Below are 24,386 nucleotides of genomic sequence, written 5' to 3'. Positions count from 1 at the left end.
TGGAGGCCAGTCAGTAGTGGTGTCCCCCCAGAAGTCAATATTGGGATCAATAGTGTTGGATATCTTCAGTAATAACCTGGACGATGGGACAGAGTTCAGCCTCAGCAAGTTTGCAGTTGATAGAAAACTGGTAGGAGTGGTTGATTCACCAGATGGTTGTGCTGCAAATCAGAGGGACTTCAACAAGCTGAAGAAAGAACTGACAGGAATCTCAAGTCAACAAATGGAAATGCAAAGTCCTACACATGGGGAGAAATAATCTCATGGACTGGCAGAGGACTGGCTGTCTGGAAAGCAGTGTTTGCCAAAAATGACCTGGTGGACAACATGAGCCAGCAGTGTGCCTGTGTTGGGTTTGTGTGTGTGGCAGGGGTTTTTGGTAGTGGGGTAGGGAGCTACAGCAGTGGCTCCCTTTGGGGAGCTTGTCAAAGATAGCCCAGCTTCAAGTCAGACCCACCTCTAGCCAGGGCCAAGCCAGCTAGAAATGGTGGCCATGCCTCTGTGATAACATATTTAAGAAGGAGAACCTGGGAGGTGTTGGAGCTGTGAGAAGGAGTTGTGAGAAGAACACCTATGCAAACACTGAGGTCAGATGAAGAAAGGAGAAGGAAGAGGGGGAGCTGCACCAAAGCAGAGATCCCCCACAGCCCATGGTGAGATGGCAGGCTGTGCCTCTGCAGCCCATGGAGGTTACCAGTGGAGCAGATACCCACCTGCAGTTTGCAGAGGACCCCATGCCACTGGTGGCTGTGCCTGAAGGCCAGGACTCTGTGGTAAGAAGCTCCCACTGTTGTAGTTTGACCCTGGGAGGATTGCAACACATGGGAGTGACCTATACCTGAGCAACTTGGGAAGAGTTGCAGCCCATGGGAAGAATGTGAGAAGCCCTCCTCCACCCCACCCAAAGAGGAAGACCTGGCAGGACTGACCACACACCCCCACTTCCCCGTGCCCTCCTGTGCTGCTGAGGGGGGAGGAGGTAGAAAAATTGGTAGCAAAACTGAGCTGAGGTAGGAGGGAGGCGTGGAGGGAAAGTGTTTTTAAGATGTGGTAATACTTCTCACTGTCCTACTCTGTTAAGTGTTGTTGTTAGTATGTGAATTAAATTGATGTCCTTTTTCTTCCCCTAAGGACTAACCATAATGAGTGAGTCATCCCTCCTGTCCTGTCCTGTCCTGATTCCCAAGCCTTTGCTTTATTTTCTCCTTCCCATTCCTGAGGGGGAAGGGGTGAACAAGTGTCTGAGTGGTGCTCAGTTGCCCCCCAGGCTCAAACAAGGACAGTGTCCTTGCAGCATTTTGGGCTCCACTAAAAAAAGCATCAACAGCAGATCAAGGGAGGTGGTTCAACACTGGTGAGACCACATCTGCGGTCCTGTGTTCAGCTCTGGGTTCACCAGGACAAGAGATACTGGAGCAGATCCAGTGAAGGGCTGTGAATATGATTTAAGGAATTGGAGCATCTAACGTGAAGAGAGATTGAGAGAGCTAGGATTGTTCAGCCTGGAGAAGAGAAGGCTCAGAGGCATCCTATCAATGTGTATAAATATCTGTTGAGTGGGGGAGGAAAGAAGGCAGAGACAGACTCTTCTCAGTGGTAACCAATTAAAGAACAAGAGGCACAAATGACATGAACAAGTTTTTCAGAGCCTTGTCCACTCAGGTTTTAAGTATGTCCAAGGTTGGAGGCTCCATAGCCAGCATTTTACCAACTTCCCCATAAAGAATATTTTTTTCTAATTAAGTTTGTGCCCATTACATAAACCAGCTCCTTCAGCACTGGTGGAGACAGACCGTCAGGTCCCACAGACTTATGTAATAGATTTATGTAATCTGTTTAAGTGACCCTTCCCTATTGAGGGTAAGTCTTCCTCACTCTAGACTTTGCCACTCATCTTAGGGACCTGGGATTCCTGAAGGCAAGTCTTAGCAATAAAAACAGAACTGAAGAAGTAATTTTCCATGTCCTTTGTCACCAGATACCCTGCTTCATTCAGCAACAGTTCCACCTTTTCCCCAGTCTTAATTTTGCTGTTAATACATATCTAGAGAAGCCCTGCTTTGTTACCCTTCCTGTCCCTTGCCAGATTCATGTCTAGATGCAACTTAGCTTTCCTAATCCTGGCCCTGAATTATTTCTGGGTAACCTGACCCCTCTTCTACTTCTTGTAGGCTTCTTTTTTGGTTTGTATTTTGTCAGGAGGTGCTTGTTCATTCCTGCAGGTCTCATGCCACTGCTGCCTGACTTTCTGTATGTTGGGATGGATCATTCTTGGAGCAGGTGAGCCTTGAAAATCAACCAGCTTTCCTGGACCCCTCTTTTCTACAGGACCATCTCCCATGAGATTTTTCCACACAGATCCCTGAAAAAGATGAAGACTGCTCTCCTGAAACCCAGGGTTGTCAACAATACAAATAGCATGGATTCTGTCTGAGAGACCATCCACGTTCTCAGGAACCTGAACTTCACCATCTCATGGTCATTGCAGCCAAGCCTGCCCTGACATCACATCCCCAGCTGGTTCATTCTTTTTAGTAAGTACCAGGACCAGCAGAGCCCGCGCGCGTGCACACACACACCCACCCACACACACACACACAACAATGTCAACCATGTTAAGCCTGTGGTTTAATCGTGGCCCATAAACTCTCAGCTGGAACATCTTCTGTCCCATAGTGGACGTAATTCCATGCATTCAGCTGTTCTGTCTCCCTTCTCACCTTTCCAGTCTGTCCCTCCTACAGAGCCTGTATCAGGCATTCCAATCTTGTGAGCAATCTCACAGCATCTCTTTGATCCTTGTGAGACTGTAGCCATGCAATTGCACACTGACCTTCTGACATTCTTCTTGTTAATTTCCCAGGCTACATGGAGTAATGTACAGACACTTCAGAGAGGATCTCTGTCATGCTGATTGTCCAGAAAAGGTATGAAACCTTCCCCCATAATGCTGCCTCTTGATACTTCCTTTTTTGTGTGCTTACACTTAGGGTGGGCACCTTCTGATGTTTTATTGACTATGTAGGGCTTGTCCACACCACCCTGCACCTTTTGCTTACCAACTCAGGCCACCAGTGCCCCATGTGACTGTGGGTCATCATCTCTTTTCTCTATCATTCTTAGACTTAAAGGTCTCCTCACCAGGTTAGCCAACCTGTTGGCAAAGACACTTTTGGACTAGTTTGTCAGGTGGATTCCATCTTTTCCTAGCAGACCACAATCCTCAAAGGGGGTCCTGTAGGCCTAAAAGCTGAAAACTTGTAATTGGCACCAGCTGCACAACCAGTTGTGGACCTACAGGAGGACTTCTCAAGTCCTTATTTGCACTGCTAGAACTGAGGTAAAAAGACATCTGGCACACCTTGCTGTTGATCATCATTCTAGGATCCATGTAGTTACACCTGATACATTCCAGGTCTCATTGGTGCTCATGTGGAAGAACAGCAGTATTAATCCAAGGCTGGTCTAAGGGCTGAACTAATGTCAGCAGCTTCTCCACAATGTCCCAGATCCAAATACCTAGACAGTAGGTCAGGTCAGCAGATGGGGGCCTCTGTCCCCTGGAGGAGAGAGCCTTCCACTACTATCACTTGTCACTTCCTCCCAGTGCTTCTGTGTGGCTCACAGCCAACTGGTTCTGATGCTTCATGGGACAGAATTTCTGGCCCCTCCTCTACAATGAAGGCACTGAACCTATTCTGTAGCTAGAGATCTGCAGGTGGATCAGGAGCCTTCCTCCTGTTACCAGAAGTCACAAGTTTCCAGCCTTCACTATCAAAGGAGTCTCCACTTCCAAACCTGATAAGCAGAGACTCTGACTGCCCCTCCTTTCAGTACAGTTGGGGATTTAGGCTCTTGTAGCTTTAGGATATTGAAGAAGATCCAGTCAGTCTCCTCCTCATGTCCCTGATGCTGTAGTGTCTGCCAACGTCCTCTAGCAGCTCCTTTACTTGTTGACACAGATCTTCTACCAGTGCAAACCTCCTGCAGGCAAGGAGGCAACCTCTCACTTCCCAGCCTCAGCAAGAGGCCTCAAGTACTCTCTGCGCTCCCTGAGACCTACAGATTTGCATCCTTCCATCAGGAGCTTAATCTGACTTGAGGTCTCTGATGTGTCTTCAATATTTCTCTTAGGTCTCCTTCCCACTTAATTGTTCCTCTATCTTCTTCCATTCTTGGATTGAATTTCTGAATGCTACACTGGCAAGATGTAATTGGCAGATAGAAACTTGCTGTTTCTGTATATGCCTCACCATTACTAGAATAATGAAAATAGATGCTACTTGTTATGTAGTTTGTGAAAAGTGTCACTGATTTCACGCTATTTGCCTTCTTGCATGCTAGTCTTTAAGATCCCATCCTCTTGGGTCACGGAAATATAGGGTATTAGTGTCTTCTTTAGAACTGGTCTACAGTCAACTGTTCGATTGTGAATATGGTCCTCTGTGTATTTTTAATTCTTTCCAGGATTGTATTTACTGGAGGCCATTGGACTACATATTCCCATAAATGCACCCTGTGCATTTAAATTCAAGCAACGTGCCAGGAGTCAAGAAATTACTTGACTTCTCATGTCAGTTGAGTAACTGTTCTACTGGCATCTGTACTCAAATATGTAAGAGAACAAAAGACCTACCTTAGCAATAAGGTAGCTTCCATGTGTGGTTGGCTTAGTTTGCAGCCCTCATAATGCACTAAATTGATGCACTCATGAAGATCACCACTGTATGAGCTCTGTGGAGAGCTCATACGTAAGGATCTAAGTGGGACAGAGGTTTTGAGTACAGGTCTCTAGAGATGTGGGTGATATCTTTGGCACTTGACCAGATTATACAATTTTCTGATGAAAGGCAAAGGAATATAATCGTGAGCAAGTGGGAGGGGGATAAATAACTAATAAATCAAAGAAAACATCATTATGATTATGATTATTAAATAATTGCTGAAATAAAAGTAAATATTACCTCATGAATTCCAAAGTGAGCATAGGAATCAAAGTAATAATCCCTGGATGTCATCTCTTCTGGATTGATGAGCTTTGCCATCTTGCCTCGGCCCGGGCAGCTTGGTTGCAATGGGACATGTATGACAGATTGAACTGGCTTTGGAACAACAGTAGTCTGAGGAGGCTGCGATGGGATGGGGGAAACCTAGGAGAACACAGAACACTGTTAAGAGGCATCATTAAAAGAAAACATTTCTATGTCTAGCATAGCACTATTATTGTAACTAGCTAGGAGATAGTAAGACTGAAGACTCCTGGGATATTGTAAGTGAAATTTAGGCTGCATTCTGTTCCTGGGTCTTTTAACTTACTTGGTCTGTCTTGGAAAAATTTCTTAATGGCTTTTTCCTTGATGTTCCTCTGCAGATACCTACATCAGTGAAAAGTAATGACAGATCATTGGTGTTGGATGAAGTGGGTAACTCCAAACAGTGACACAAGGCAGTTGAAAGCTAGTTTTTCTCCTTTAGTGTCTTCTTCTGTCAAACTGCCACAGCTTTGTGAGAGGTAAGTTGCAATAAATAAGTAGTTCTCCTGCAAAGAAGATCTCATAATCAAATTATTTTGAACACAGTGTTGCCAACAAGGACAGGATTGACAATCCATTCTTAATTGTCAGGTAATGTATATGGCTGTAGTGATGAGGTAAGTCTGAGAATGCTCATAGTATCTGAAAGTCCCTGACACTATCTGAAAGTCTCTCAGCATGTCCAGAAAGCACTGTAAAGAGATGTGTGGGATATGTGATCCCTTAATTTAGTTTTCTGTTGTTGGGGATTGGAGGAGTTATGTGTTACCAACACCTCTTGGCCTTCATGTTTCCCTGCATATTGCATCTCCAACACCAAAATTTCAATAGAGACAGAAAGATCACATCCCCTTGATTCAGATTTGACACCTGTAGCCTCTACAACAGAAGAAAGAATGTTTCACAAACATGAGACACAGACCATGGTCTGGTCCATAAGTACATCTACATCTTTCATCGATAACATGAAGAAAAACACTGAAAAGTGAAAAAGGCTAAGCAAGATGCTAAAGCTTCACAAATGCACTAGGTCACCTGCAAACTATGGGTCAGCAACTTCCTACATTAAAAAGGTCAGTCCTTCTTAGAATATGTCACCTCCTCTTGTACTTTTTTTTTTTTTTTTATTTTCAGACTTAGTAGTTTCCCAATGGGGACCAGATTTGCCTGTGCCTCTCCTAGATACTTTCATAAAGTTCACTCTACTGTAGAGTCATACTGTGAGACACCAATCCCTTGTACTCTCTCTGAATAGCATCAATTAGCCTAGTTCAGTTTACTTCAATATTAGAAAAAAAAAAAACACACATTTTTTCCCTTGTTCATTTGAAGATTTAAAAGTGTCATCTTTCAACGGTTTCCTTGGCCCATCTGTGAAAAATGAATACTAGTTGTTTATGTCCTGTAACACCTTTCATCCCCAAAGATCCAGAAGTGCTTTATTTATATGTCTTTTCTATTTCTGACGTTTTTGACTTTATCACCTCACCTAGTTCACCTCCCACACAAAACACAATTGTTCCCAACTGGTATTTGTATTTCTGTCCTGTCTAGTTTTAAAATGTCCACCTGCAGTCATTTCTCTTAAGAAACTATTTCACTGCCTGTTCATTGCAAGCAGCACCTTGACAGCCCATTCTGTTAAGATGTTGCTTGTAATATTCAACCCTTCCAAACTGAGTCCTGATATTTTTAATTATGTACTTGAGTTTATATGCTAACATTTTTCTCCATTGGTGGACACACTATCAAAGTTTTGCGGTTACCTTGCCCTGTAGTCCTTTCTGTATTTGTCTGCTGGATTACAAAGACTTAAACTGCAGATGTTCAGAATTTTGTTTTAATTTAATATGAACTCTGTAAGGTCTTTTCTCCTAAACCTTGTACTCTGCATCATTTAACAAGCAAAATATGTAAATATAATAGTCACTGAACTCTTCATTCTGTAAGGTAGTGTTCAGACACAAGATAGTATATCACAGGCAATTGTTCAAAAACTACCTACTGGAGAAAGGTCCACTGTTTTTTGTAAATGAAACCAAAGGGGTAGCAGCATTTCTCTTGCTGTCAAACTACAAATTCAGATGTCATTTGCTGTACAATAGAAAGCTTTTTCTAGAAGAAAATAGACCAGTCTTCAAAGCTAATCTTCTGTCTGGATCTCAGGCAGTATCAGTTCAGCTTCTGGCTGCTTGGAATTTGTCAAGATGGGGTCATGAGAACAAGGCTTATTCTGATTAAAGATACAGAATGTAACTAAATTAAGCAACTCAGGCTAGGAAAGTTGTCTGAATTATTTTGTTTGCTGTAAAGGAATTAACATTGTTATCTCACAGTCTTCAAGACAGCTGAATTCTGCTATAGCCAAGGAATGGCAAGATAATTTTTATTAAGCTACTGAGGCAGTATTAGACCTTTGACTCACAGTACTTTTCAGGTTCATCTAAAATACCTGAAGACTTACTGCTCTCAACTGTCCATCTACATCTCTGCCAGGGAATACATACCCCATCTAGTGGAAGAAGTAGAAGTCTATTAGGTCTGCTTCTCAGATTTCTTAGTTTGTAGCCAAGGATCCTGTGCTAAAATGTGTTGATGGTGGGTTATGTGACAATGTTAGGCTGTGAATATCATTAGGTCATGCACTGTCCATCCTGTGCTATGGGTATCATAGTCTCATGCAGAAGGCGTAACAGAAAACTGGATAGGAGTGGTGATCTCAGCCAACAGCACTCTGTCACAGGGACCTTAAATCTGCTGCTTCATTTCTGGTTTAGGCATATTAACACAACACAGACCTTTCAGTGCAATTTTCTGCAGCATCTGTAACACCCACTGCTGTAATTTCTTAGTGTAACACTGTAATTCTGAAACTCCAAGGCAAGGTCACAATTACAGGAATGATTTTGGGAATAGAGCTCAGGAAATCCCTCTCTCATAGATTTGCTATAGACACTGTGAACAATTTCAGTCAAGAGTAACTCATGTTCTATGACAACAAATACCTGGGAAAAGCATAAACACAGTGGACAATTACAAAATAAAGAAATATAATTCAATCTATTTTTTGTATCAGAAGTAATAAAGTCTTCTGGTGTACAGCTCTGTGCTTGTTATATTAGAAACAACTAAGCTTTTAGGGATGTGGTATAAGTGCTATAGGAGAAAATATGCCTCCAAGAGAAAACGTATCAAGGAAAGACAGCTTCCTGTATTGTTTCCAGACCTGAAAAAAATCCTTGATATGATTTATAAGTTTAGCACATATATACCCTACCTGTCAGAAACACTTAATCTTTTGAATAACTCCTGAAAAAGGGAATCATCTGAGCTGGGGTAAACCTTTCATCAATAAAAAGAATCTAAAAAGTTCTATCTGAATAAACCATGAATATTACAAATACGGATTCCCTCCAGCTGCACACAGTTCCAGAACACTGGCCATTGCTAATGCAAGTGAAGTTTGAAAGAATGTAAGCAGCTGCCTCAGAATCCATTCATCACCGTGCTAAATGTGCAACCTTCTATTTTTCCACTGCCCATTTGTTACTGAAGATAGAGGTGGAAAGTCTGAAGGATCTGAGAAGCAATCTTTTACTACCATCCCTATGGGACTTGGGTCATGCTGCTCTGTACCATTTCAACACTTAAGTCAAAGGAAATTAGGGAAATATATTCCTACTTTAAAAACTTACATAACGTTTCTTTTTTCTTTGTGGACAAGGTTGGTAGACTACAGATGCATCAGGACTGCTTTTTTTAAAGGTCTGAATTCTTACAAAAGGTAAAATTCATAACCCTTATTCATTTCTCAAAATCTCACATCTGAACATCTTGACATAGGTTTCTAAAACACATATGGCCACTTCAGTGACGGATGTGAGCTTCAGGTATGTGGAGTTGCTCATGTGCATCAATAGAAACTGTTGAAATTCTTCTTTCTTGAAAACTAAGTCAACATGGACTTATGAGACTATCTGGATGTACAATTCCCATAATGCAAAAGAGAACTGGGTATTCAAAAATTATAGGCTATTTTGAAAACCCGAGTCTTTTAGATATATCCATCTGACTACAGAGAGTCAAGATGGTGAAATACCATCTTGCACAACTAATTTTTTAGGAGGTTTGTGACAAAAGCTGAGGTGTGTAAAGTAAAAATAAACTTGAATTTCAATGTTTGTTTCTTGATATTACTGTGGAGACACAGTGCTGGAGGTTAAAATTCCAATCCTTGTAAAACTGCTATTCAAGCTGCAGTGTTTTCTACTTGACAAATTCTTAGTTATTTATGACATTTTTTTGGCACTGCAGAGGTTAACGGTATCTTCTGTCTGGAAATGTCTACCCTTTCATTAGGGAACTACACTCATTAAGAATTAAATTATGGTTTAATATGATTCAATTTCAGCATTCTCTTCTTTTTAAACAAATGATATTATTGTATTATTGATTATACTTATTTCTTGGGCCAGATAGCTTTCTGTCTCAGAACTACAAGAATAGAATATGCCTAGCACCATTTTCATTATTCTGAATTTAATAACAAACACCTTTAGCATGCAAGAGATTATCACCTGATATGCAGTCACCATAGCATTTCCAACAATAAAGCTCCTTCCTGATGCAGATATAAAGGCATAAGCAAACATGAGAGGTATTTTGTATCCTCCTGCTTAAGTTTAGTTTACAACAGCTTCTTGGAAGTCATTACACAATGGTACAGGCTAAGACTTCCATTGACTCCTTTATCTTTTATAATTTTGAAATAAGTCTTTGTCCTAGGTTTGTGGGAGCGTATCTTAAGTGATCTTTGGATTGAGCAAAGAATCTGGTCCATTATCTGAGAAGAGAAATTTTAATTTAATTTTCTGAGGAAATTAAGCTCCTACAGTATCTTGTCTCTGTTTTCCATTGATAACTTTTGAGCTTATCTAACCCAGTGTAATTTGAAAGAAGAGTGGAAATATCAAACATATTCTTATTCCTATACCTTTCTCAAAAATCAGAAATTAGGTAGAAAGATAGACAATTTGATGAACCACTGAAATTGAAGCAGCCAGATTCCAGTTGTCATTCTTTCTACTTGCTCCAGGTTTATTAAGCTTTCTGGCATATTAGCTGTGTAATGCGTAGTCTCCAGACTAAATATACCGTATGATCAGTAATGAAGATGCAGGAAGAAGTCTAGGCAGAGCTCAGAACTATGTTGAGAGATAAGGGGATAAAGAGCACATACTTGCGGGAAGCAAGGTTTCATTACCCACCCTATTAATGGAAAAACCTTTTTATGCTAAGGATGTGAAGTTCACAAGGTGTGCAAAATGGCCAGAAATCAAGGGGTTCAGAGAAAGACCAGAGAGACAAACATTCAACTGCAGACAGACATTACTGCTTGAATACAAGGATATTATATATGTCTGCATTAGGTATGTGTTGTCAGGAAGTAGGGCTTGCAAAGATCATTGAAAAATGTTTGCCTTTCGTTGTGGATTTTGTTTTTCTTAGTGGAGGCTTTATGTTGTGGTATTTCTCAAAATCAGGATGAAATAGCCAGTTCTTCAGCATCTATAAATACTTTCTGCTTGATAAAAATTAAGTTCAGTTTATTTTAAATTGCAGATAACTATGTGCTCAATGCAACTGCAAATCTCTCTAAATTCTAAAACTGCAAATCTAGCCATACTGTAAGAAAATTGGGAGAGAGAACTGATTCTTAAAACTGCTTGCTTTGAAGCTGCTCCTTTTTCAGCCACTACAAAGTAAAGCACTGCTCTGAATTTTCCACATGGAGTGTCTGAAAACCCAGATCAACCTGCCATAGGCAAATCTATTTATTATCAGCAGGAAATTCATTGTCCTTCACAGACAAGTAAAGCTTAGAGTACATTACAATTACTACGTTAGCCCTAATGTAATAGCGATAGTAAAAATACTGTGTAAACACTGAGGTATGTTCTGAAATCTGAGGCTCTATTGTTTGCTTTAGAATAAAGCCTCTGTCCAGAACAACTGAGACTGAGCAGTCATACAAGGAACCTGATTATACACTATATGTCCAAATTCTCAAAAGTCAAAGATGCAAGCAGGTTTTCGGTATGATAAAGACATGGCTGGCATATTTAGGTTGCAGCTGAAATAACATCAAGTAGTAGGAAGGAACGGAAAGATCACAAATGTTTTCAAACGTATTACTTCTTCTTTGAAAGTTTGTCCTGGTTTGAGCCCAGAGGGCAACCGAGCACCGTGAAGCTGCTCCCTCACTCCTTCCCCCTCAGGAATGGGAAGGAGAAAATAAAACAAAAGGTTCAAGGATTGAGACAAGGACAGCGAGGGCTCACTCACCCATTATGATCACAGGCAAAAGAGACTCCTTTGGGGAAGAAAAGGAACATTGATTTAATTCAACACCCCCCCCCCCCATCACTTAATTTAACAATCAGAGTAGGACAGTGAAAAATACAACCACTTCTTAAAGAAAACTCCTTCCCCTCACCTCTCCCTTCTGCCAAGTGTCAGTTTTGCTCCCAGTTGCTCTACCTCCTCATCCCCCAACAGTGCAGAGGGGCAGAGGATGGGAGTTGCAGTCAGTTAATCACCCATTGACTCTGCCACATTTTCTTCCTCAGGGGGAGTACTCCTCACACTCCTCGCCTGCTCCAGCATGAGGTCACTCTCACAGAAGACAGCCCTCCACAAACTTCCTCCAATGTGAGTCCTTCCCACAGGCTGCAGCTCTTCATTAACTGCCCCAGCGTGGGTCCCTCCCACAGGCTGCAGTCCTCCCAGTGATGAACTGCTCCAGTGCAGGCTTCCCTCAGACTCATGGCCTTCTTTGGGTGCAGCCACCTGCTCCAGCATGTGGTCTTCCATGTGATGCGGGTGGGCATCTGCTCCAACATGGACCTCCATGGGCTGCAGGGGTACAGTCTGCCCTCTCACCACAGACTGCAGGGTGGTCTTTGCTCTGGCGCACCTCGGCGGGTCTGGCTTGTAGCCACGAGATCTCTGAGAAGTTTCCTACAGGGGCCATGGTTCTATCCCCCTTCCCCACTACCAAATCCCCTGCCACAGAGAAACCCAACACAAAGTTAAAAAGGAATTTAGATATCTAAATGTAAACACAAGATAGGAACTGTGATATCTTTGTGAATCTGATCCAGGTTACTATATAATGTCAAGATTCTCAATGGAGACTATCTATTGGGTAAAAGCCAGAATGTTCTTAGCGACAGGTCACAAATTAAGCAAACAAATTTCCATTTGGGTATAAGGGAATAATTCTTACTCCTAATAGAGAATAAGCACTAAACAAATGCTTAGAGGGTCTATGGGCTCTCCAACCTTGTAGATTGCAAAACTCAGACAAAGAAGGTCCTTAGCAGCCTGATCCAGCTTTAAAGTTATATTTTATCTGAGCAGGATGCTGGACTAGATGACCTCCAGAGGTCCCTTCCACCTATATTATTCTCTGATAGTAAGACATGGGCAACTATATTTGTACTATGCAGGAGATACAGCAGACAATGGCAGAATAAATGTATAAACCTGAGCCTAGTATAGATTATGGGGTGGGTTATAAATTAGGGTTTATAGATTTGTACACACAACAGAACCTGTTTTCATGAGATTAAAGAATTCACACTATGAGACCACAAGGACATGACACTCTGGAATTAAAAGCTTTTGAAGCTACATGTAACAGAATTGAACTGAACTGATAGGAAATGAGATGACAGAATGTAAGGATGGGAATGATAAAAGTCTGAGCAGTTCTAGACCATCCTGTGTGCCAGTGCAGTTAATAAGAATGTTCTTCATCCAACCTGCCCTCTTGGCTGCTTACTGCACATTACAGTGCATCTTGGGTACAGCAGCAAAAAAACAGGTGACAAATTGTAGTTATGTATGTTGATGTTTAATTGAAGTTGTGTTCGTTTATATAAATATGGAGATTTTGCAATGCATGTAGAGTAGAAGGTCCAGTGCAGGGCATGAACCATCCTAGTTCAGCATAGAACAGAAGGAAATAAGAGAGAAATGTATTACTATTAACTGAAATTTGCTCTTTGCAAAGTACTTCATGAAAGGATAGCAAAACACCTCATGAAAGGATAACAAAGTATTATTTTAAAAGTGCTGAGAGGTTCCTTTCTTTAGGACAAGGTTGCATTTTGATTATCTTTAACATGTGACAGACCTAAATATCTATTATTGCTTTAGATTTAATGTCGCAAACTCAACTGCAACACCTTGGTTTACAAGATCCCTGTTACAAGGAACAGCTGAAGAAATGCCCTGTTTTCACCTATACTTTGCTGTGTAGAGAGATGGTCTATCATTAGACTCTGTTGCTTATCTGTTTGTTTGAAGCCCCTTAAGACTCATGAGAAGTGAGCTAAGTTGCACAGTGAGGAGTTTCTCAAGTGCTGGCTAAAGTCTCAAATCTGATTCTATTGAAGTCAAGAGAGTTTTACAGCTTCAGCTCAGTGGGGAACCATGTTTTAGAACCATTACCCTTTGGTAGATAATACTAGAAGTGAAGTACAGCTGGCAGATGACTAAATTCATTCTTCGTTACATGAGGTAGAGACTAAGTTACTGCAATCAATAATGTGGAAATGAATCTCCACATATAATCATGCTGTTCCCTCCAAATATACAGCATATGAATTTGTTACAGTGTAATGGTTTCTGTCACCAGTCAAGAATCTGAAAGGTGGAGAATTAAATAGAGGAGAATTCCAAAACTCATGAAGGAGGCAAGCTGTGATGTTCTATGGCTAGATGTTCTGTGGTTGTGTTTCCTTTCTTCAGTGTAATCAGGAATGGAAGAGGTGGATATACTCAAGCACACTGGTTATTTTGACACAAGATTGACACCTATAAGTAAATCTGACATGCTGAGAAATAAAAGTTAGACCATCAGGGATACAGTGTTTCCAAGAGACATTCCAGATTTCTCAGCCTTCTTCTGGCTTAGTACCATATATCAGGACAGTTAGGAACAGCATCCTTTCTAATAGAGATCTTATGAATTTGGTGCCTTGTTAAGAATTATGGGCTTTTTGGTTGTTGTATGTTACAGCAGCCTTTCTCCTGTTCCAGAGTCCACTCTGAAAACTTGACTCCAGTGTGTAGATCACAGAGGAACACAAACTGCAAGCAGCAGCCTCACAAGGCCAGCAGCTCTTGCAGGTTGCAGCTTCTGGTGTTGTACAGATTTACAGCTACGTCTGACATGGTAACACAGCAAGTTCATGCTTTCCACTGGGGCATCCCATCCCTTTTAAGGATTCACAAAAGGCAAATAAAACTAAATGAGGAAAAAAAAATCCTTCCTACCTTCCTACTGTTTTAAGTCTTTCTTTTTCTGACTAAAGAAGGTGAGAATTTAATTTAATCATTCTTCATTCATTTGGTAGAAGCTGCGTCATTATAGTAGTGACAATCAGGGAGGTGCCTTAATGAGTGGTCCTCAGCCTATCAATGTTGACTGGAAGAAATTCTGATATCATCATGAGAATTTAAAATTAAAAACTGAGGTCAACTTTGAGAGCTAAGAAAGTTATTGCTGGCCATATGTTATATAACTGGTATTACTTCTATTAAAATTTGAAGTGCACCTAATACCTAAATTACCCATTAAAGGCCAGGGACCACTTAAATTGACTGATCACCACGGAATACTTTTCCTTCTCTCCCATTCAATTATCCAGGAAAAAAGCAGTAGGCATAAACTATGTTGTATGTTTCCCTGCAACAGATTTGCATTCTGAGATTTCTGGTTTTCGGGAGTTTTGACAGATCTCTTTGCAGCACTACATTCAAAACTCTCTAGAACAAAAGCAATCAAGATGCATAGATATAAGAAGGGCAAATAGCCTGTTGTTCTGACAGGGCTATCGGAAGGTTAGCTTTTGTGGTAGTTCAAATGGAAGGGTTGTGGTATGTCTATTGCTTATTTTTGAAAGTGCCTTTCAGGGAGCTTCACAAGGGGTAAAAATATCTCTGCATTAATAATATGCATCAGGTGTTCCAGCTGATTTTAAAATAATGTCCACAAACTCAAGGAATTTTGAAAAATAAACAGTACCAATTTCATTCATGGGCATTCATTGCACAGTCACCTCTATATTTGGTAGTGACAGCTGTTAACAATAAATGCTTACTACTTTCACTGATACTGATATTTTAATGGCCCATCTGGCCTGTTGGACAAAACCACTCCTATACCAACACGAAGTAACACTCAGCTATGGTGTACTGTTCAGGAGCCAAATTCACACTACCACTTCCAACTCCCATTCAGGTTTGGCATGGCAGAGTGAGAAGGTTGTGAAGGTGTCAAATTGCTGGAACAGCACTGACTTAAACTACAGTTGTTAGTCTTTCCCTTCTCCTTGTATTGTACAATATAAGTAGTCAAATAGCCCAAGTCTTGCCTCCTTTTTTGAGATGGGATGGAAACCCTCAGATTTATGTGTGACTGTCTGAGTGGAGTCTTCAGGTCCTGTCAATCCAGCAATAGTTCTATGGCATCTGGGTACTGTGAGGCAGTAGTGGGAAGAAGGGTAATAGTTCTTCCTGTGTGCACATGTTCAAGGTTCCTGGTGAGTAATGTTCTCTGCTGCTTGGCTAGATTTGGCACTTTGCTGGCAAATAGGATGAAGAAATTGTTCCATGCTATGTTTCCCTGGGACTAGCTCAAAACCTATAACCTATATTGTTATTCAGCAAGTCATGATTCAGTTCCTTTTCCTCCTGTAATGTGGGGCTCAGTAAATAGTGAGGCAGTTTTCTAGGACTGCCTTTGCACAAACTTGTTGGACTAGCTAGGAGGAGGATCTAGGTTACTCGCTGTTTGCCCTTGTTGACCCCATCCCTTCTATATGCATCAAAGGGGACTCATCAGTGTCACCTTAATACTTCTCTACAGTATAGCTCACAGTGTAGATAGACTGCACTGGAGAATAAAAAACCTGCCTTTTTACTTCTCTGTAGAGTCCAACATTCAGTGTGCGAGGCCCTATTAAAAGAAGCCTTCATAATGTGTGGTGGGTCACTCAGGTAAGCTGCAGTAATTTCACATAAATTCTGAATTACAGACTATTTATCATCATGGCTATTGTAAGAAACTATGAACTAAGGGTATTGTTTATTGAAATTTATGTTAAGCTCAATGTAAAGGTTAGGCGGCAAAAGACAGAAAAACTGCTTATGCAAATAGCTGCCAGACACTGCTTGTGTGAGACAAGATAACCTGTGAGACAAGATGACCGCGTGAGACAAGATAACCGCAATTGCTTACACAAACCAGATACTTGTGCAAGCAGAAGGGGTACTGATCAAAGACAACCACGAATGTAAAAATGTATAAAAAGGAACTGTTTGAACTGATCAGTACGGCAGTTGGCGGAGCGCAGACTCCCCTGCCGTCCAGCGCTGTCTTTGCTCATATTCTACTTGCTATAATTAATAAAATTATAATTGGATTATGATCCATTGTGGTCTCAATTTATAACAGCTATGAAGCCATGAACAGTGCACAGGGATCTATAGTCAGAATGCCTGGGGCCTGTTAACAGATGGTATGTAGTTGTATTTTAATGGTGACTAGGCAATTTAGCTCTTTTTGTGGAAAAAAATTGTTAAGGACAAGGTCATTTTCTGAGGCACGAAACTCTAGCTTTGTTAGCAGTTGTTTTCACTTTGTGATCAACTATAAGCCAGGGAAGATATGCTACTGTTATCTAGAAGCAGTGAGCAGAAACATAAACGTGACTGATGGTTTTTATTCATCTCCAAGTGAAGAGAGATATTCATGTGCCAGATTACTTTAAAACGCCTCACATCACAAGGCACAGCTTGTTGCAGAAAAAGCAACAGAAGTTATAGTGGCCTGTACTGAAAATATCAAAGTTGAACACAGTGAAGAGGAAGAGTTTGTTGCAGAGCATTGCATAAAGAGTTATGAAGCTACAAAGCCAGAGAAGTGTGAACTTTCCGTTCTAATTTTCTTATTGGTTGTTACTATCATTGCTGCTGCATAAGTGCTTGCTTTTCTGAACACAGTCATGTTTCCAAATAATTAACAAGTGACATAACCCTTTATGAGAAACTCAAGATGGACACAAAATGACAAGGGAAAAAAAAAAAAAGCTTGGTAATTTAAGGCTACTTTACCTCACCATGGAAATCTGTTGAGTGTGAGAGAGTGTGTGTGTGTGTGCGCATGCACATGCGCATGTGCACTGATGTGTGTGTAGTTGTATTACTGGACAGCCTCTTCCCTGCCCCATCATCATCTTCAATCACTCCCTAGTGACAGGAAGCAAGAACCAGAACAGAACACGAAAGTGCTAATCAACTATAAACCCAGTTATTTTTAGGACCTTTCTCAGTATCAGGCAGTAAGACAAAATTCACATGAAAAAAGTAGAGTTCTGCTATTTTTAGAGCCTAATTATTAATAAAATAACCAGAGTATTCTATCTGTACAAAATTATTTTCTTAAATTAGCAGAAAAATTAACTGAAGCCTTCTTCTGCTTAGCAAATTTCTAATGTACTGATTCCTGAAAGTCACTTTGCATCTGATATCCCAGTCATTCTCTTCCCTCTCACTGAGTTTCAGATGTTTCATGACAGTTCTAGAAAAGCATTATTTTCCACAGGCTTTGCTGAACTTTAGGATGGGGGAGAGGAAAAGATTTTCTAACTGTTCACCCACTCCATGTCCTAGCCAAGCTTTTGATCTACACTTCAGTGTAGTTTCAAATGTAGTTCAGCTCTAGAGGAGATATTTGACTAAGAAGTATCCAGGTTTAACCATTATTACTTTTTAACCTCTGCAAGATAAATGAGGACAGAAAGGAGAACATGACTGAGAAATGGCAGCTCCTGAGCTGAAGTGTCAGAGAAAATCAGCACATTGATTTTCACAGTTCAGTGCCATTTCAGAACTACCAGCAAACAGGCACTACTGTAGCCCATACAAATGTTTCTAATCCAAGTACAAGGACCACTAATCACTGGCTCTACTGTGCAAACCTAAGACTTTGTGGCTCTACTGTGTAAGCTTGATACAATTCAGGCCTTGCTAATGACTATACCATTGAAGAGCAGCTAAGAGACTGATAAGAGGGGAACATCCTGTCCCAGAAGGCACCAGAGGCTGGATGATGGCCCAAGAAGCATGAAGCCAGAAAAAAATCATTGATAACTGGGAGAGAGTTAAAGGTGGTAGGGGGAGATTGTAAGCACAGACTCAATTCAAGACTGAAAAGACTTGCTCCCCTCACCTGTAAGGAGCATGCATGCTAATTCACACAGCAAGTGAGGATAATTTAAATATAACTAAACAACAGCAAATGGAATGGTAATTACAGGCCAACGAGTGTAAACTTCAATAGATTTTTACCAATCATGTAGTAAGATAAATAGGCTGTAGTTCCTTTGTGTAGCATGCTAGCTTTGTGGAATTATCATCTAGTACCCACCTTTGTGCAAATGTGGAATAAACTGATATCTCAGCTCTGTGTATAAGATCAACTTTTTGCACACTGGGTAACAAATCCTGTTTGAAAGACAACACCACCATTGAATAGAAGTCCTACATTTGGCACTTTCATCTGTCAATTAGCAAAAAAAAAAAAAGTCTATTTCCCTGCAGAGAGCAAAGACACACTGCCACTTTCTTCAAAGTTGTAGCTCACTGGATCTTACTATCTTATGGCACAGATTTTCTCTTTATCATCTGTCATAACCAGGATAGCAGATTTTTGTCCTCTGTGTTGATTTTAAGTCCATTTCACTGTGTGACTTCGAAGGAGTCAGCCATCTCTTAGATGGGGTTAATCAGAGAATTGCATCCTCTTGTGACTGCTTAAACACTTAGAGCTGGAATGTGACTGAATCAACCCCTAAAATGGATGAAGGCTCACTGGAGATGGGAAGGGTGATGTGCCTGTGAAACACTGAGAATAATGAAGGGTGTGGTGTGACTGACCACAGCTGTTGCAAACAAGCAGACTATATCTCAACACGAATGGAACTAAATGGTGCTCTTTGTTTCAGATAAGTACCTATCAACACTTGAGTGGATCAAATGGTGCTTTAAATGGTTCTCCCTGAGTTCATTAAAAGAGTGTGACCGTCTTGCTGAGTTTGCCAGACTTGTGGGGGGGATTTGATTACATGGCTCAGCCCAACATAAAGTGTAAAAATTGAACAACTAAGAGAATAATTTCAATGAGAGCAAAGGGTTTGAGCTGCCCGGAACTCAGGTATTCCTTCCCGGCAACTGTGGACACCCAGCATCATGACAGTAACCGTATTACAAAAACCAGAAATGTGAATCACTTTGGTATTATGGATAACTGCAAATGATGTAGTGCCCTTCACATTTGCAGGTGGTCATAGTCAATAATTGATAGAAGTGTACTCCACACTTGCAGGTAGCTATAGACAATAGTTGAGTATACATCAAGTTTGATGGTAGACATAGTTACAGAACATACGAGGACAATTATAGGACCATAAAGATTAGTCCAGCAAGACCAAGAATCATGGATGAAATGACCCTGATTAGGGATAAGGAATTTAGGAGGAGCGGGCTTTGACTTCCAAACTCTGGATAATAGGTAAATCATAAGATCATGACAATTGGAACTGCGCCCATAGCCTATGACTAGAAGATAAGTGGTCTTTTTGTCACCTCCAATGACCCAGTACTTAAAACTAGTTTTAGGTAGATGGAGAAATCAAAAGGCTTGGGAAACCTGAACTTTCGAATTTATAAACTTAGTATGCTTGTGTGATGAGCTCATGCATATTAACTTCTCCGTCCCAGAGAGAGACAACATTCATTTCCATAGACATATGAACACATACATGAAGAGGCGTGTTGGTAGGTGGTTCGGGAAGTCTGTACACTCTGTAGTACTCAGCCAATGAGGAATCAGGGGAGAGAACTTGCAGCTGGGACAAAGGGATATAAATCATTGCACCATGGCTGTTAGGTGTGTCCACTTGGTAAGGTGCCTGGTCTTGCAAGAACGTAATAAAAAGTGCTTTACAATGATTCATGTCTGAGCCATTGATCACTGGCAATTGAGAATTTCTCACAACAAGAATGTCAGAGATTGATTGTGTTAAAGGTGAATTAACTGACAATCTGACAAAGTAACTAATCAAATGATTAACTCGGCAGGATAACTAAGTTATTAAGTGTCCCAAGAGTTAACAACTTTCATTATAATACCCCAAATCACACCCCCAGATCAAAACGACACCTATCCAGGTTAAAGACCCTTCCCCTGAGCATGCATAGTGATAAAAGCATTATGTAACCTGTATTATAATCACTAACCAATCAGTAGCTAATAATAGGCATGTTTGTAAAAGTACTAACCTCTGATTTTGTGTATAAAAGAAGCACCTGAATCTGCTGTTAGGAGTGCTTGATTTGTGGAAAAGTCCACTGAGCACCCAGGCCTGAATAAAATAAAATATCTCCCCTGAACTAGCAAATAATCTGTGTTGATTGGCTTATTGCACACTGGGAACGAATCCACTTTTCAGGTAACACAATTGCAATTCCTAAATTTTGCTAACTTTCATATGCATTGTGTTTTCAGTATATTTCCTATCACTCTACTAAATAAGAAATCAGAAGACCTTCAACTTTGAATGTGAGAGTCTCGCTACCAGTAGGAAAGTACAACTCTGCTGGACTGTGCTGCCTCTAGGATTCAAGAATATCCTGACCCTGTTCGGTAAAGTACTTGCCAAAGAACTGGAAGAATGACAAGGTAAGAACCCCTCTATCACACTGCTGCAATATGTGGATGATACATTTTTGGGAACCAGAACTGAACAGGGACGTAAAATTGCCACAACTGACTTGATCAATTTCCCAGAGCTATCGGGATACCGTGTCTCCCAGACAAAGGTCCGGATAGCTCAGACTGCAGTGATTTACCTGGGATTTGAAATCTCTCCGGGAAAAAGAGAATTGGATGCAGAACAACAAAAAAAAAAAAGCTATTTGCCAAATAGCTCCCCACTCCCCCGCCGACATAAGAAAGAACTGTGAGGGTTCTAGGGAATGGCTGGATGGTGCAGACTCTGGATACTGAATTAATAAGAGCTCCTACTTTGGGTCTGCTGGACTTGAGTACAGTTTTTGTACCACATGCAGTCATAGCCGTACTTGAACAAAAGGGGCATCATTGGATCTCTAGCTCAATATCAGACAATGCTGATCAAACAACATGATGTAACTTTAAGGATGTTTTCAACCTTGAATCCTGCTCCAGTAGATGAGAGGGGAGAGCTGGAGCATGACTGCATGTTACGTATCCAGAAGTTGAACTTTCTGCAGATGGAAGTAGCTTCATGATGAAAGGGGAACAGAAGGCTGCATACACCATGGTAACCCTACGAGAAGAAATTGACGCATGAGCATTGCCGCCCAACAATTTTGCTCAGAAGACAGAAACTACAGCTCTAACCCGAGCTTTGGAGCTGTCTAAAGGTAAAAGAGTAAACATTTATACAGACTCCAAGTATGCATTTGGAGTGGTCAATGTGCATGGAGCCATCTGGAAGGAATGCAGACTATTGTCTTCTGGAGGAGCTCCTATTAAATATGGATCAGAGTTTCTAAAGCTGCTACAAGCTGTTTTAGAGCCAACTGAAGTAGCAACTGTGCATTGCAAAGCCCACCAGAAAGGACAAACAGAAGTGGTGAGGGGAAATCAAAAGGCTGATGAAACAATTAAAAGAGTTGAAGAAATAGGATAATTGATCTGAGCATTGATTCCTTTGAGAAAAGTTCAGTGGGAACCTCCAAAATACTCTGAAGAAGCGGAGCGGCTTGACAAACATGTAAAATGTACCAAATCAGAAGGTTGGTGGGTAATCAGAAGGTGGACAAATATTGAGAAATATTGAAAAGAAAGAAAACAAAAAACCAAACACCCATAACGAATTCGGAGAAGTGAGACAGGTCGAGACCCAGGGGAATACTGGCAAATAGATTTTTCTGAATTACCAAAATGTAACAATTTTAAGTATCTTTAGGTTTTGATAGATGCTTTTTCTGGGTGGCCTGCAGCTTTCTCGTGCTGTACCAACAAATCTAGAGAAGTAGTTAGAATCTTATTCAGAGAGGTAATTCTGAGATTTGTCATCCCAGGAGGGATGTCATTGGATAATGGGCCCAATTTTATAGCTGTAATAGTACAAGGAGTTTCTAAATTCCTACAAACTAAATGGGATTTGCATACTCCCTGTAGGCCCAAGTCAAGTGGAACACGGAAAGAATGAATCAAACATTAAAAAGACAAATTTCAAAATTGTGTCAGGAAACTGAGAGGAAATGGATAGATGTACTGCCAATAGCATTAATGAGGACTGGGATTATCCCCAGGGTCAGAGAAGGTGTAAGTCCTTTTGAAATACTGTATGGTAAACCATAGCCAGTAAATGACTTAACTGGCAAAGACAGCCACATGCATGGGACAGGACATCATTCACTAGCTGGATATATGTTATCTTTGGTGCGTATTCTCTCTTCCCTTCACAGGTACCTAAACCAGAGATCACCTATACCTTTAGATACTCCGGTACATGACTTCCAGCCACGTGATAGAGTCTATATCGAGACCTGGCATGATGAGCCCTGAAAGAAATGGTGGAAAGGACCTTTACCTGGTACTGTTGGTTACCTATACCACTGTTAAAGTAAAAGGGATAGACTCTTGGATACACTATACCAGAGAGAAGAAGTTTCCAAAGGAAGAGTGGATTTCTGAGGAAATCCAAACTTTGAAGCTGAAGATTTCAAGAATCAAATAAACTATAGGTGGGAAACCATTAAGTTGTACTGTGATTTAGATTGTATTCAAGGATTGATCTCTCTGGTTTTTATACTATTCATAATGCGATTCCTTTTGTGAGATGTATGCTTAGAAATATTTATCAAGGACGAAGTAGGAGTAGTTTGGGTGATACAGTATTGTATAGCAATTTTTCTGACTCAACAGGAACCAGGAAATCCATTGGACAAAAATTTACATCTCAAACCAGTCTGATTGCTGGGTTTGTATTCATTTTCTAGAACACAGCTAAAAGGGGCTTCAATAGGAGTACCCACTCCTGCAAATATGTCATGGCAAAATCTGTGGAATAATACTTCTTTTATACTAGATTCTTCAGAATCTCAGGAATGGAAAGCAGAAAACCCACCTCCACATGAGAGTTAAGAATTACATTTCCAAAGATGTGTGTGTCATGTCCCCCTCTTCGCCCCTCAAGGATAAATTCTTTGCTGGAAGACAACATTTTTTGAGGGAAATTAAACTAGCTGTACACATACAATAACAACAGGGAAAAGAGGAAATGTCGGCTTGCCCAATATTGTCAGGCCAGTTCCAGAAGGTAAAGAAAGTTCTACTGGGAAACCGGGCAGGAATATGTACTTTCGGTGCCATTGTTCCAAATAGACAGACATAATCATAGACAAATTTAGTGGAGATAGTCAATTTTGGCTACGATCATTACAAAAAGGTACCAATTCTCTTACAGTGCAATGAAAGCTTTCTGTTCCTTTGCCTGATGGTTTATACCATGGTTAGGAGTCAGTAAATTGGTAAAAGCCATAGTAAGTATTTTGGCTGTAACTGAGACAAATGGAAATTAGACTTATGATGCTGTAAAGGCCCTGCAAGAAGAAGTGTCTGAGTTAGATAAAATTGCTTAACAAAATAGAATGGCTCTTGATATGATGCTGACCTCTCAAGGAGGAGTATGCTGTGTATATGTAGATCATATCTACGAGCTGCTGTGTATATGTAGATCAAAGTGGAAGGATTTCCACCAATCTAAATGAAATTTGGAAGCAGACTAAAATGCTTCATGAGATACAAAAAGATGCCACTCCTTATGGAGTTGAAAAAAACATTCACACAGCTGACTTCCTGGTTCCCTGCTTTGAGTCTATGGATAAAAAAAACCTCTTCGGAATTTTAGTTGCAATAATAATTGTGTTTGTATGCCTTTATGTACTCATCCAATGTACATGGAGACATTGCTTATGTATGGGTAAACAAATTGTGGAAAAGATGAGACTTACCTAGATGAATTTAAGTCCTCTAGATAGTCTCAAAGGCGGAACTGTAGATGACACAAATATTTCTCATCAAGCACAAGGACCACTAATGACTGGCTCTATTGTGTAAGTCTGATAAGATTTAGGCCTTGCTAACTACTATGCTATTTGAAGAGGATATGTGAGACAAGAGGTAAACATCCTGCTCCAAAAGGGAATAAAGGCTGGATGATTGCC

At 40.7% G+C, this 24,386-nt stretch overlaps 1 protein-coding gene across 1 annotated transcript in view; it reads right to left on the bottom strand.

Moving 5' to 3' along the window:
• Positions 1-24,386, bottom strand: part of PRMT8 (protein arginine methyltransferase 8) — an 83,375-nt gene that overhangs the window by 34,410 nt on the left and 24,579 nt on the right. Inside the window, exon 2 of the mRNA XM_032985884.1 lies at positions 4,965-5,150. Coding sequence (XP_032841775.1) covers positions 4,965-5,150 — 186 coding nt within the window. The remainder of the gene's footprint in view (positions 1-4,964; positions 5,151-24,386) is intronic.

Source organism: Tyto alba, unplaced genomic scaffold (assembly GCF_018691265.1).
Source record: "Tyto alba isolate M040663 unplaced genomic scaffold, T.alba_DEE_v4.0 Super-Scaffold_21, whole genome shotgun sequence".
Lineage (NCBI taxonomy): Eukaryota > Metazoa > Chordata > Aves > Strigiformes > Tytonidae > Tyto > Tyto alba.
Note: the sequence above shows the minus strand (reverse complement) of the source record. Positions and strands in the feature narration are given on the sequence as shown.